We start from the raw sequence: 13828 nt of genomic DNA, 5'->3' as shown, positions 1-13828 counted from the left end.
TAAGTGCTTGTAATTCGCAAATTTCATTTTTTTAATATTAATTGACATTCCAAAATGTTTTTTGGTCGCATGCAAAGCGACGTTCGCTTATGATCGATCAATCCGCCATTTTAACCCACAGTACCAGGAACACAGAATTTGAAAGGGGTGATCGGATTTTCTTGTACTTTCCCAACACGTACGGTAATTTTTTTTTACTAGCATACTTTTTATATTTATTAAGAACTATTTAATATATATAAAAAAAAAACATGCAACAGGTTACTTATAGGCTATTATAATTATAGGTAAAAAAAATTGCAAAATACGAATCCAATATTGTATTGCTGGCTGAAAAGAAAATCATTTGGGCACATAAAAGTACGTTAATTAGAACAAAACAATAGAAAATATACAAACACTGAAGAAGATTTGATAATTCAGAAAACAATTCTAATATTTAGCTACTTATTGTTGACAAGATAATTTATATACAGGCTGAGAAAATACAAGCGTTGCTATATTTCAAATATGAAATAAAAAAAATGTGTTTCAATTAGGGTTGAGATGAGACCGGTGAAAGCATTTAATTTAATCATGTAAAATAACAACACAAAAGTGCTTACAAAAGCCTATTTGAATAATGTGTAATTTAATTTAAATTTTGGCATGACACTCTCTTTTGCAGTCATCTCTCCGCCGCCACTGCTGTCTAGGTACTTACTACATAATCAAAATATACTTTATTCAAGTAGGCTATTACATATTGTTACTCGTTGCATTGTATTCGGTTATATATATATAACCGCAATAGAATAGTTTGTGCTATTAATAAAAACGTTACTAACTAAATATCAAAAGCATTTATTTTGAAATCCACAATAATAACAGAACTTGAATATAACCTACGAAAAACCGACCGTTTTAATTTTACGACGGATGATTGAAATTGCTTCAAAAAATTCCAAGGATATTCAAAAAGTTTCAAGTCACTGGGTCGACATGAAATATAAAAAGTAAATAACGATAAACAAATAATTATCTGAAATGATTTGCTTTTTTGTTTCATAATTAAACGATGAAAAACAATAAATCTGAAACCGCTCTCTGTTCAATTATTTATCTCGCTGATAAGATATAAAGAGATCATTTTTAGTGACAGTATAGTTTATATTGAAATATAATGACGAATCAACTTTGTACAAAGCCCATGAAATACGATTCCTTCATGTGACGCTATGAAACGCCTATAACGTTGTACGCTGTTCGCAGAAATTTCTTATCTATAAAATATTCAGTTATTATTCATAAAAAAACGAACCTTATTGTATAGTTAGGTGTGTAGATGAAATTGCATCATTGCAACGTACACCTGGATCGTTAGACCCTAAATTGCTCGAATTTTCCTCTGCTCATTGATTCGGCACCCTCTCGGTGAATCCGTGGAATGGAAAAGTTGTCTCATAATGTTCTTTTTTTGTTTCAACGCGCTAATTACTTAGAACAAGCAGTTGGATTTGAACAATTCTTAAGTTTTGCCTTTTTGATATAAGGCTACGTCATTTCATGTGCTTAATTTGTGTTTATAATTCATCTCGTGCTCGGCGGTGAAGGAAAACATCGTGAGGAAACCTGCATGTGTCTAATTTCAACGAAATTCTGCCACATGTGTATTCCGCCAACCCGCATTGGAGCAGCGTGGTGGAATATGCTCCAAACCTTCTCCTCAAAGGGAGAGGAGGCCTTTATCCCAGCAGTGGGACATTTACGGGCTGCTAATGCTAAAATGCTAATGCTACGTCATACGATATTTGAATTGTTTTGACGTCGAAACAAACCATTTATATGTATAAGCCAGTAGGTTACGTCAATTCGTTGATTAATAATATTCGTCACACATTGACGATGATGACGACGATGAGTAGGCATATTAATGAGTAGCAGTTGGTAGTGTTATTCATGTTAAAAAACATCATATAACAGATCAAAACCGAGTTTTGAACCCTAATTTAGTGGTTCGAACACGTGAATCTTTATTTTAATTTCTCAATCCTTCTTACATGTGCGTAAAATACATGCACAATGTAGTAGAGAAACACTGATAATTTTAGAGATTTCTAATGTGATGTCGTAAATAAACAATTATTTTTTTTGCACTTACATTGCAAACGCTGTCTGAACCCTACCAGATAGATCCTTTTTACGAGAAATATTGGCTTTTTGAAGCGATTTTAAGCAATACATCATTAATTTTTATCCAAGTAAGTAGCACACTAACGCACGTAAAAACATTGTGCATTTAATAAGGATCAAGATTTAAAACGCAAGGAAATGGCGGTTTGTATTGTCTAATGATTGAAAAACTGTGAACGTTGTATATAAAGACATATTATAGTATATTTAGTATCAGCATTGCACCCGAGCGAAGCCGGGGCGGGTCGCTAGTTAATTATAAAATCCTACTACTACTACTACTATAAAAAATAACAATAAACTTCCATCCAAAACTATTTTTGCAGTTTTTTTTTTTAAATTAGTAGAAAAAAATTACAAAATTAATAAAGTTTGAACAAAGACGCAAACAGTACGCGAAATATACTTTGTTAGCTTTATATGGGTTTAATATAAAACAAATTTATAATAAATAAAATTTGAACCAGCACGCTTCACATCCCGCCTCCGCAGCACGCGTTTGAGGTCCAGGAAATAATCTATCTTAGCAAGTCAAATGTAGGACTTTAATACAATATTTAAAGCTACCACTAAACAAAATACAGCTTAAATCTTTCCTTGAATACTTACTTAAAAATCATTACCTTGAATACTAGTTAAATATTGTATCTATTTAAAGAACGAAGAAATAAGCATGAGCGATATCTTATATATTAAGCCAGAAGTGTCTAGACATCGAATAGCATACTCGTGTTTTATCGTTTCGTCATTCGTTAAAGTCAAAATAATGGAACTTAATAAAGAGAAACGTGGAAAATGTACTTTCGAAGACGCTTTAGACATTAGTGGTATGAGTTTTAAATTTTTACACAAATTGAACTTGAAATGTTCGTTTATATTACCTGAATTTCTTGTCATTTGTAATTTTAAACTTCGAACTGGAGAAGAGCAGAACTTTTATGTAAAATCTCTACTAACTGGCGATGTTACGATATTTTTGTATCTTTAGTCAATGTATGTAACTTTTTGGTGCATCACTATCGTGTTTTTCAAATTCGTTCTTACAATATAGCTCAACTGAACACAGAAGAATGATGATGAATACTTTATTTTTTTGTTACTTGAATACTTAAATTAAAAAAGTGAGTGACTAAATTTTTAATCGGGCAAGTTTTTATATACTTTTAATAAAATCTACTTGAAGCCTATACAAATAAACCGTATCTTTAATTTTTTTTTGCTGTAACATATTTTCATATATTTCTGGTTCTGCTTCTTCATCACCAAAATTTGATACTTTCTTTATGTTTGTTTAGAATATCTGTCAAAACTTTTATTAAATTCTTTCAATTATTTACTATACAGACGATTTTCAATTAATTCAACACTGTAACATGGCGCATTAAAAGTGCTTTTATTAGCCAACTTGAATAGAAACTACGGTGGTAACCACTTACCAGGTGGCCCATTCGCCTGTCTGCCTATCAATATCATAAAAAAGGAAAGATTATACCAAGTGTATCCGCGAACAGTCCCTGGACTCTTTCTGTTCCCTTACTCACATAATTTAATAACAGGGCAATCCGACACGGTCAAGACAGTTTTAGCGCAAGAGAAACGATTAATCGCGTCTTCCGAAACACGGGAATATTAACACTGCTAACATCCAAACTTTGAGTGGTTTCTGATTTTTTTGACAGAGAAACCGGTTTGAAACCAGGGGGTCTACAGCCCCATTAACTAGCCACTAAATAAACGAGAAATTATATAGTTTTTTTTTTACATATAAATCGGCAAAGACAAGACAGTTCAGTGTCTTTTTCTTATCTATTTGTCAACCGATTTTCTTTTATTTACGACGAGCTTTAGTGTAGTCAATAAAAACCTTCTTCAATAGCAAACTATTTATAGAATATATTAAATATAAGGTATTTCCATTGTCACAACTTTTTATTTTTTCATTATTTGGTTTCCAGGATTTGGCAAATACAACTACAGTATGCTTATACTATGTTGTTTCTTGATCCTGGCGATGTACATCGACATCTTCGGGTTCTCGGTATTATTACCTAGTGTATCCTGTGACATGAGCCTCACGACTGCCCAACAAGGACTGCTATCAGCTGTTCCGTTGATAGGTAAGCGGGGCATTTTAATGGTAATTTTTGTTCACGAGCCACTTCTCATTCCTTATTGTGTTTCTGTATCAATCAAGAGATGGACCTAGTTATTAATAAAGTAAATAATTTAAACTGAGTTATAAATTTAAAATTAACGTTTATTATTATAATTATTACATCCGTTATATATGATTACTTTTATCCATGAGGGGAGACTCTTATCTTCAATTAGCGAGATAAGACTTTACCAGCTTCGTTCAGATTTATTTCTCTGAAAAAACAAACGGCCTTATTTTTTTTTAGGTATAATGGTATCTTCGTATGCCTGGGGACTCTGTGCAGATACTATGGGAAGACGAAAAACCCTACTAATTGCTATGCCCATTGGCGCCCTCTTCAACTTAGTAGCAAGCATAGCTCCTAATTATATCTCGCTTTGCGTACTGAAGTTTTTTTCAGCGGGATTGTAAGTTTATGTCTCAAAAATTTCTTTACATATACCCTTGGATATTTATACTTTTACCAATAAATGTTGTTTAAGGAGTAAATTTGTCAAAATACTGTGACGAGCTTCTCAGTAATCTTATATAATGAGTAACATCTGACATCTCACCTTCGTAATAAATTAATAATAATAATAATAATGGTCAAATCAAATAGCGCGCGCTTCCCCGGCATCCTGTTACATACTTCCGTCCCTTTTTACCTAATCACTCTGAAAAAATCCGGTGTCAAAAATCCGGTGTCTTCTTCTTACATATGTCAAATTGATGATGACAGAAAGAGATAAATCAGTATTAAAAACAAAGTATTTCAGTAAGGTCGTTAAAGTCTATTAATTATTATTAAAGATGTTGTATACTGATTATTATTAACGTTGTATTTAAAGCAACTAATTCAGTATTACTTTTAAATACAGTTTAATGATGAATGGTTTGTTTCAGCTCGTCGTCAGCTAATGCTGCTGCTTTCGTTCTACTCGGGGAAACTATTCCTAGAGCTCATAGAAGCCGTTTCATGTTTCTAATGGCGAGCGCCACCATGGTTGGACAGCTCGCTATCTGCAGTGAGTGTTTTATTTTTTAAACCACCTCGATAATCACCTTTCGCCTCATGTGTCGGAGAAGAAATCAGAAGGGCAAGGATACTTTATTTCGAAACGATCCCATAGCCTATCAGATTCATGCGGAGTTACCCATCGCAGTTGTTTTAGTGTTTAAACACCCCTTCCAATTGACAGTGTTTTTAGTTGTGTTGTGCGATCCCACAGTACGGGATCCCCGGTAAACGGGGAAGGCTTAAATATTGTAATAATTCAAAAAAAATACATTCTATTGTGAAAAAACTCCAAGAAACTCAGTAGTTACCCTTTTCTGACAATTATTTTACATAAGTAGTTAAATTATTTTACATTATAAAAATAGATACAGTGCGCATAAATCACTAAAATAAACCAACTTTGTTATGGCTAACCGACATCAATGAATTAACTGAAAGTATTACGAGTATCAATCAAACGTTCAGTATCATGTTGCATTTGATTAGTAAACACGAGATGATTGATGAGACTCTGATTGCAATTTATGTGTGACGTATTTGGTACAGTATATTATTTTATATGCAACCATTTCACGGCCACAGAGTAAATTGTTTTGAATAGCATATTGAATATACGTAAAAAATTAACAAATCTTTTTTTATGGCATTGGTTGGCGGACGAGCATACGGGCCACATGATGGTAAGTGGTCATCACCGCCCATAGACAAAGTAAATATTGGACAACATCACATACATTACTCTGATCCCAATGTAAGTAGCTAAAGCACTTGTGTTATGGAAATCAGAAGTAACGACGGTACCACAAACACCCAGATCCAAGACAACATAGAAAACTAATTAACTTTTTCTACATCGACTCGGTCGGGAATCGAACCCGGGACCTCAGAGTGGCGTACCCATGAAAACCGGTGTACACACTACTCATACAAAGGCGCTGTAAGAAATATTAACCGTTCCTTACATCACCTATGCGCCACCAACCTTGAGAACTAAGATGTTATATCCCTTTTGCCTGTGATTACACTGACTCACTCACCCTTCTAACCGGTACATAACAATACAGAGTACTGTTATTTGGCGGTAGAATATCTGATGAGTGGGTGGTACCTACCCAGACGAGCTTGCACAAAGCCCTACCACCAAGTAAAACTTAAGGTGTAGTTTTGTGCAACACGTCCGAGACGCCAAACATTAACACACTTTATTAATGTTGCTCTTTTAAGAGTGAATGGAGCCAGTTTCATTACACGCAAAAGGAACTCACGCTATCTATTAAATAAATAGTCCGCCAACCATTTCGGATCTATGGTGCTATGTTTATTTTTTCTTAACCCTAAAACACTAACCTTCTTAGTTATAACCACGCTGGTATAAAAAGGTTATTTATTTTGATTTAAATTGTTTCACAGTAGATTTACTTTTCCTAAACCGAAAATGAGGTTAGTATTCTAGAGTGAAATAAAAATGATTCAGCAACTTTTAAACCGGGATACAGCGATTCGGAGTAATGGATGAGATTTATCCTGATCGCCATTTTGAAGAAATATAATTATTAAGATTAATAAATACTTTATAATTTTTACATCTTAAAAATACTCATTTTAAAGCGTATATATCGCAAACCAATAACATAACCATAAAGCGCCTTTTGTACAGTTCCAGCTCTACCAGTCTTTCAACTAAAATTCCACATTGAAGTGCCTGCGTTAGCCATGGAGTACCGGCCATGGCGACTACTGATGCAGATCCTCAGCATTCCGGGCTTGGTTGGAATCACTGGCATGTTTTTCCTTAACGAAAGTCCCAAGTTTCTTCTCAGCAAGGGCTTAGAGGATAGATCGATAGACGTATTGAAAAACATGTACCATTATAACACAGGGTTGGACCATGATAATTATCCGGTAATTATATAAACACTATTTTAAATCTCCAATGAAATTAATGGTTTGTTATGTGATTGTCATATTTTTGGGATGTAAACTAACTAACATTTTATGTTACAATATTTATAATTATGATTATTGAATTTGTCCTATGACAGTAAATTAATTATCAAAGCGGATTCTTTTTACAAAAGTATTTTATATAATTTAATAAATCTTTGCATAAATTTAAAAAGCGAACTTAAGAACCGAACCGAAGAATTTATGCTTAGAATAAGCTGATTCTATATTTGAACTCATCCAGCATTCCAGCTCGACTGAAATTCAATTTGTTTTTATAATTCATTTCGTGTTCGGCCCTGAAATAAAATATCGTGAGAAAACTGGGGTATCCACTATCGGCATTGTGGTAGAATATATCCAATTTACCCCCAAAGAAGTGTGGGCTAATATAATATACTATTGGGACAGCTACTGACAAATTTATTTAATTCATTTTCAATAAAAAAGAAAAATGACGTACAAAATTAAAATACTAAAACTATTATTATGAAAATAAACATATTTGTTGTAGGTGAAGTCAGTGTGCTTAGACAATTCTGAAATAAAATGGACTACTGATACTTCTTTCCTGCGACGAATGTGGAATCAGACGGCGCCGTTGTTCAAGCCACCACTTCTGAAGAACTCCTTGAAGCTGTATTGCATTTTACTCTGCGCTTATATGACGTAAGACATCACAGAATTATTTACAAATTAATTACAATTTCATAGCTCACCTACCGATTTGCCCACCTGTCTTCTTGTTTATATGTTTATCCCAGTATAATCTAACTGACATGAAAGTCACCTAATTAAAGAAGGCGCGATTATACATTGTACAGATTTCCTCCAACAAAAAATTATTAAGACAGATACAAAAATTATATTCATACAAAATTTAAATTATAATGTACAATCAAAATCTGATATGCTGATACACATGGATATAAACATAATCAATAAACCCAAAATACGAAAAAAGTTCTACAAATAAGTTTTTCCAATTTCAGATCTACCGGTTTCACGATGTGGGTGCCGACTATGACGAATGCTTACTTCAACGGTGATGATGTCACGGGCAAAACGTTCTGCGAAGTCGCCAGCGCAGCAGTTCGACGTTCTTCACAGTATGCTCGTGTTGTACGTTGTATAGAAATTTCTTTACCAAAACAAACATTTTACACACAAGAATTACATAAAGGTACAAGGTAAGGGGTAAGTACCCCAGATTAATAACGCTGTCGTAGCCGCGTTAACAGACTAATAAACTGAAACTAGAGCTATTCTTTAATAACCTTTTCGAAACTGCAGTGCATAACAGGAGCGACATATGCCAGACTGCTATGTGACTTTTTGTATAATAATTATAACATTGAAATGAAATACTTATCAAAATGGCGTATCACTTGAAGTCGCCTTACAACATTTTAATGTTGAAATTACAACGAACGAGAGTGTGAAACATAAAACTATTTTTGCTCTATTTACTATATATCTAAAGGTTATATTATGGAATAGGAAAAAAGTAACTTTCGTTTTATAGGTTATGCCTACATATGAAACTCCTTTATTTTTACTCCACAGCATACAGTATATATACACTCTTTATTTGTACTCCACAGACATCCAATGTTACCATCGATTGTGATAACGTATTCAAGCCGATGACACTCTACGCCGTGATGGTTTACTCGGGACTCTGTGGACTCCTGAACCTTGTTCTCACGTTCATCGTAGGTTACCTCGGCAAGAAGAAAACCACTCTCCTGGTCTTCATAGTCACGGTCACCTGTGGGATATTTCTTCTCTTCGTGAGGATACCAATGCTCAGCATATTCCTATTCTACATGTTCCCATATGTGGCTTTGATCTTGGGAAACATAAACACCTACTTAGTTGAGCTGAATCCCACTTATTTAAGGTAAGAGAAACGATTTTGTCTCAGTTCAGTCCTATCATACTCTTAGCAATTTAGTTCAAAAATCATACCTTAGAAATAAAAAACGACATTGCATGGATTTCGTATAAAAATACGCATTTAAGCAAATTGTACGCATCTTAGGAATCTGTTCTTCTTGAAGAAAATTGTCAATTTTAGTTATTGAGTCTGTGATATTTAGTCGTGTGTTTTGTTACATTTTTTATGGCAAATGTTGTGCCAATGTTCCAGAGGCATGGCGACGTGCCTGTCGGTGGTGGTGGCGCGCGGCTTCGGCTTCGTCAGTGTGCAGCTCATCGCCACGCTGCTCGTTGACCACTGCACGCCCATGATGTCCGGGTACATCGTGCTAGTACTCAGTATGTCTTTCTATTTATTAATTTTTACTGGTAGGGCATTATATACGTCTACCTAATTTCATACCAATTAATTTACATAGTAATGTAGCATCTTTATGTTGCAGCTTTTTAATGGTATATTAGGTACAAAAGCTCTCATCTTAGGTACCATGGCATGGACAGTTTTGGAATGGGGTATGACAGAGGTAGCTTACAACTGGGCTATTCGGAACAAATATCGAAATAACCCAGAACACGATCGTGTTAAGTCAATAAGTTATAATATGTGACATTGTCTATAATTTTTATAAAATATTATAAAAGATACACAGAAAAAAATTCAAAATTTCATGGCTGATAAAAAGTGAGGTTTTACAGAATATAACTGCAGGTTTCGCATTTGCTTGGTACTGTGTAGAACTCTTCAGAACAGTGAAAGTTAAAATAACTCTAATAATTGCCAACCTTCGTAAAGAGACACCACGTTCGTCAAATCATGTACCTATATGTTAATCCAATTTTTATAAATAAATTATAAATCAGAGTCTATATTATACTTAAATACGAAAATAACTGTCTGTCTGTTGTTCTTTCATTATAAAACCACCTGAACCTTGAACTACAAGGTAGGCGAGGGCTATTTTTTAAACCTCATGCCTGACGATCAAATTCTTAAACGTGAGCGATAACTATTAAATTAGAATTTAATAATTTTGTGTTTTTTAAATATGTTTTATCAATTCTCGTTACAGTCGGACTAGCTACAGCGTGCCTCTTGCCTCCAGACACGAAAGCAACCACAGAAACATTACCGACAACACAAAACGAACTGATTTTAGGCAGCAATGACAGTTTAAATACTATCGATCAAAGAAAAGAAAGACATTCATGAACTTAACACAACTCTTGTTTTTTTTTTTATTCAAATAAAAAAAGGACCTGTACAATAGCTAAATTTAAAGGTTAAAAACTCGAGTGAATCTAAAAAGAATATTTTTTTTAATGATAGAGCACTTGTGAAGTGAATAATTAGTACAATCGTACTTACCATATTGATGTGATATTGATATTGGTGACTTTGTACTGAAAAAAGTATTGTCAATGGAACATTACCAAGTGAGCAGAAGTGAGCAGTTCGTATCGTCGACGCTACTAAGGCTGATGAAAATGCCCTTGTGCCGGCGCCACACACTAATTGATCAGATGAAAAAGCGTCTAATGAAAAACAAACAAGTATTAAAGATATCCATCCCATAATAATTGATAAAGAACAAAAATTTCAAAATTAGTTGCATTGAAACATTGCTTTTTCGATCAAATTTTTGATGTTTCCGCAAATATTACATAAACGTGCCAACTACACATGGACTGATTCCAAATATCAATCTCTGAAGTTAATCTATATAGTGCTGTGAAATTGAAATTAATTAGTGTAAATTGTATTGTTGAGTGCGTGCGACCTATTGTTGTGAGTGACTGTAATGTTGTGTCAGAATCTACTGCCTAGTATTGTCCTAACTATAATATTTTGTAAATATGTAGATGACGTTTTTTGTTTTATTAAATAAAATGAAACACGCTTTGATAATTCTATTTTTTGTCCAAATAAAACATAATTAAATAACCCCTTAACACATTTAATGCAACTACGCGAACGTGCTACGTTACAATTATAGAGTTAGTGATTGACTTCTAATTTATGTGATTTATGTTACAATGTAAAAATTAAATAACCGAAAACTTTAATAAAAGTTAATTATTTTAATTTAACGTAAATTATTTCTGTTTTGAAATAAAATTCAAATGTAAATAGGAGAATTATGTAATTAGTCACTATAGCTTTAATTCACAGTTTTAATTATTTTATCGTACGTAGGTAGGCCTACATGTTACAACACTTACTAGAGTTCCCAGGTTATGGGTGAATTGGAATTATGAAATTAGATAAATCATAGAACATTTAAAATCATACAATTTATATTCTGATAAATAAATATATTTCAAATACTAGTTTTATTTATTTAAAAAAGTAATTCTAATAATATTATTTATGTACTTCCCATGTTTTTTTTTTTAATTTAAAGTAAAAAAAATATATAAAAAATCTTAAACTCATAAGTGTTTGACGACCCAAATTATCCATGTCTATGTGATACTAACTTAATAACAATTATTATTAACATTAAAACATTAATGACGAAAAATTGATTCTATAATTATTGTCATCGTTGAACTAAAACCACAGAATCAAGCAATCTTTTTACTCCAATGGTTATATCTGTCGTCTAAATAATCTCCCCCACTCCTAACAATTTCAACTTGAGTCCTTATCATAATTAACAATTGTGCAAATAACGTGATTGATAATAAATAACCATGTAATATTATAAGCATATATTATCATAGTAATATTATAAGCTGGTAAATTTTGTTTGTTTTCCCGGACACGTAATAAATATATTACAATAGAATTACTTATAGTTAAGGATGTTTCACACTATGATAGCTGGTTTAAGGAAAGTCTTAGGCTATACAGTTGTTTGTTTTATTATGTGAGCGCAGTCATAAAGGAGACTTTGCCTTTGGTACGCAGGTCTTCCAAGCGTTACAACTACAGATACAATTATAACTCTTTAACTGAAAGAACTTCAAAATGACTTTACAATTATGGTCATAATTTTTTTTATTGAAAATACTAAGTCCACGCTTTTTATATCATTAATTTAATCGTTTTGAGTAATATGCCTTATTCGTCAATGGTTTGACACGAGATTTTAAATTAATAGGCCAAGCTAAAATATAATTAACTTGGCGCCAAACCCAAATAACTTGGGTACCTACTATTTTCACTTAGCGATATAAACAACTTCAGGTATTGATAAGGAAATATATTAATTATAATAAAGTAGTTACAAATTATATTATTGAATGATAACAATGCTTGCGAGTGGTTCACATAGTATGTAAAGGTAAAAAGTTAAATGATTTCAAAGTTTCAAACTTTAAAATTATTTAACTCATTGAGATCAAAGTTTCGTAGTAAACATTTATTAACTCAAGAAGGCGCGCCGATCAAGCCCTTTCCAATCTGCTTGATCCTTTGGCTTTTCGTAGAGATCACTCTGCATTTTCTACCAAAGCGCGATTTTTAAGACATTTTCTGCCTCGCACATTTTTCGAACTGATACGACTTGGGAACCTTCAAGAAACAAGCGTACTCCTTTCTCAAAGGCCGGTAACGCACCTGCAAGCCCCCCGGTGTTGCAGATGTCCATGGGCGGTGTTAGTCACTTTCCATCAGGTGAGCCTCCTGCTAGTTTGCCACCTATGTCATAAAAAAATGACCTTAAGTTTTCGGGAAATGGGCGAACGTCGGTTATAGCGCGTCAATTGAAGCTGTTATCTAACCAGGAAACTACTGAACCGATTACGATGAAAATAAATCCGTGATTGATCAAATCTTAGTCGGCATCATGACATCATAATAAATATGGTTTCCCCGATTATCTCATAACGATCTATAACAATGACTACGTACATTTTCCATCTATTCTGGTACATTCAAGTGCAGTAGAAAACTCTTGTTATCCTATCCTAGGTATAGAGTATGAATGAATCAATGACTTACCTAATATATTTCTTGAACATCACTATAAACTATAAATCACCAGTTAAAAACAAATATAATATTACAACATGTATATCAAAATAATCTAAGTACATACATATAAAATATAACACAATTCACATTTAAAACGTCAAATGTTATGAGTAAAATTCAGACTTGCAAACAATGACGGAACAACAAATCCTTACCACCAGTGAAACTATTGTTAAATATTCACATAAATAAGTAGTGATGTAAGTGGTTATAAGAATAAACGTTACTTAATAAATATTGTGAGTTTAATTTAGTAAATACATATAATTTAATTCATATTACAGGGTTTACACAAAGTCAAGTAATCAAGCAAATAAGAGATTAAATTGTTGACTGTAACTCCTTCTAAGTACAGATAATAATATAAGAGAATGGATGTATTATGCTTTTTAAATAGCGTAAAGCTTGAACTTTTTGGATTGGAGCACCGTATGACGTCACCGACGCCTGTTAATGGTGTTCTGAAAATTAATCGAAACAATTCTTCGATTTTCAATTCGTCCAACGATAACTAATCATGGAACATTCGATGTTTTTATTGTTTTCCGGTGAAATATTTTCGACGTTGATCGACGAACCGTTTTTTGATGAATTATAATTTGATAAAATTTCCGCAAATCCTGTATCTAACAAG

At 33.1% G+C, this 13828-nt stretch overlaps 1 protein-coding gene across 1 annotated transcript; it reads left to right on the top strand.

The window, feature by feature from the left end:
- Window positions 1-2891: 2891 nt before the first annotated feature.
- Window positions 2892-11027, top strand: LOC125067324 (putative transporter svop-1). Its single transcript, XM_047675862.1, has 10 exons — window positions 2892-2999; window positions 4128-4289; window positions 4575-4737; window positions 5216-5337; window positions 6988-7232; window positions 7789-7943; window positions 8267-8396; window positions 8879-9177; window positions 9427-9554; window positions 10286-11027. The coding sequence occupies exons 1-10, from the start codon at window positions 2939-2941 to the stop codon at window positions 10423-10425; spliced, it is 1605 nt and encodes a 534-aa protein (XP_047531818.1). The 5' UTR covers window positions 2892-2938; the 3' UTR covers window positions 10426-11027.
- The last annotated feature ends 2801 nt before the right edge of the window (window positions 11028-13828 follow it).

Source organism: Vanessa atalanta, chromosome 11, assembly GCF_905147765.1.
Source record: "Vanessa atalanta chromosome 11, ilVanAtal1.2, whole genome shotgun sequence".
NCBI classification, from domain to species: Eukaryota; Metazoa; Arthropoda; class Insecta; order Lepidoptera; family Nymphalidae; genus Vanessa; species Vanessa atalanta.
Note: the sequence above shows the minus strand (reverse complement) of the source record. Positions and strands in the feature narration are given on the sequence as shown.

Excerpts from the sequence above, each read along its gene's own strand:
- LOC125067324 (XM_047675862.1), top strand. The coding sequence starts at position 2,939 with ATGGAACTTAATAAAGAGAAACGTGGAAAATGTACTTTCGAAGACGCT. Across the intron at positions 5,338-6,987 it reads TGGACAGCTCGCTATCTGCA|TTCCAGCTCTACCAGTCTTT; the intron begins GTGAGTGTTTTA and ends CCTTTTGTACAG. Across the intron at positions 9,178-9,426 it reads CTGAATCCCACTTATTTAAG|AGGCATGGCGACGTGCCTGT; the intron begins GTAAGAGAAACG and ends CCAATGTTCCAG.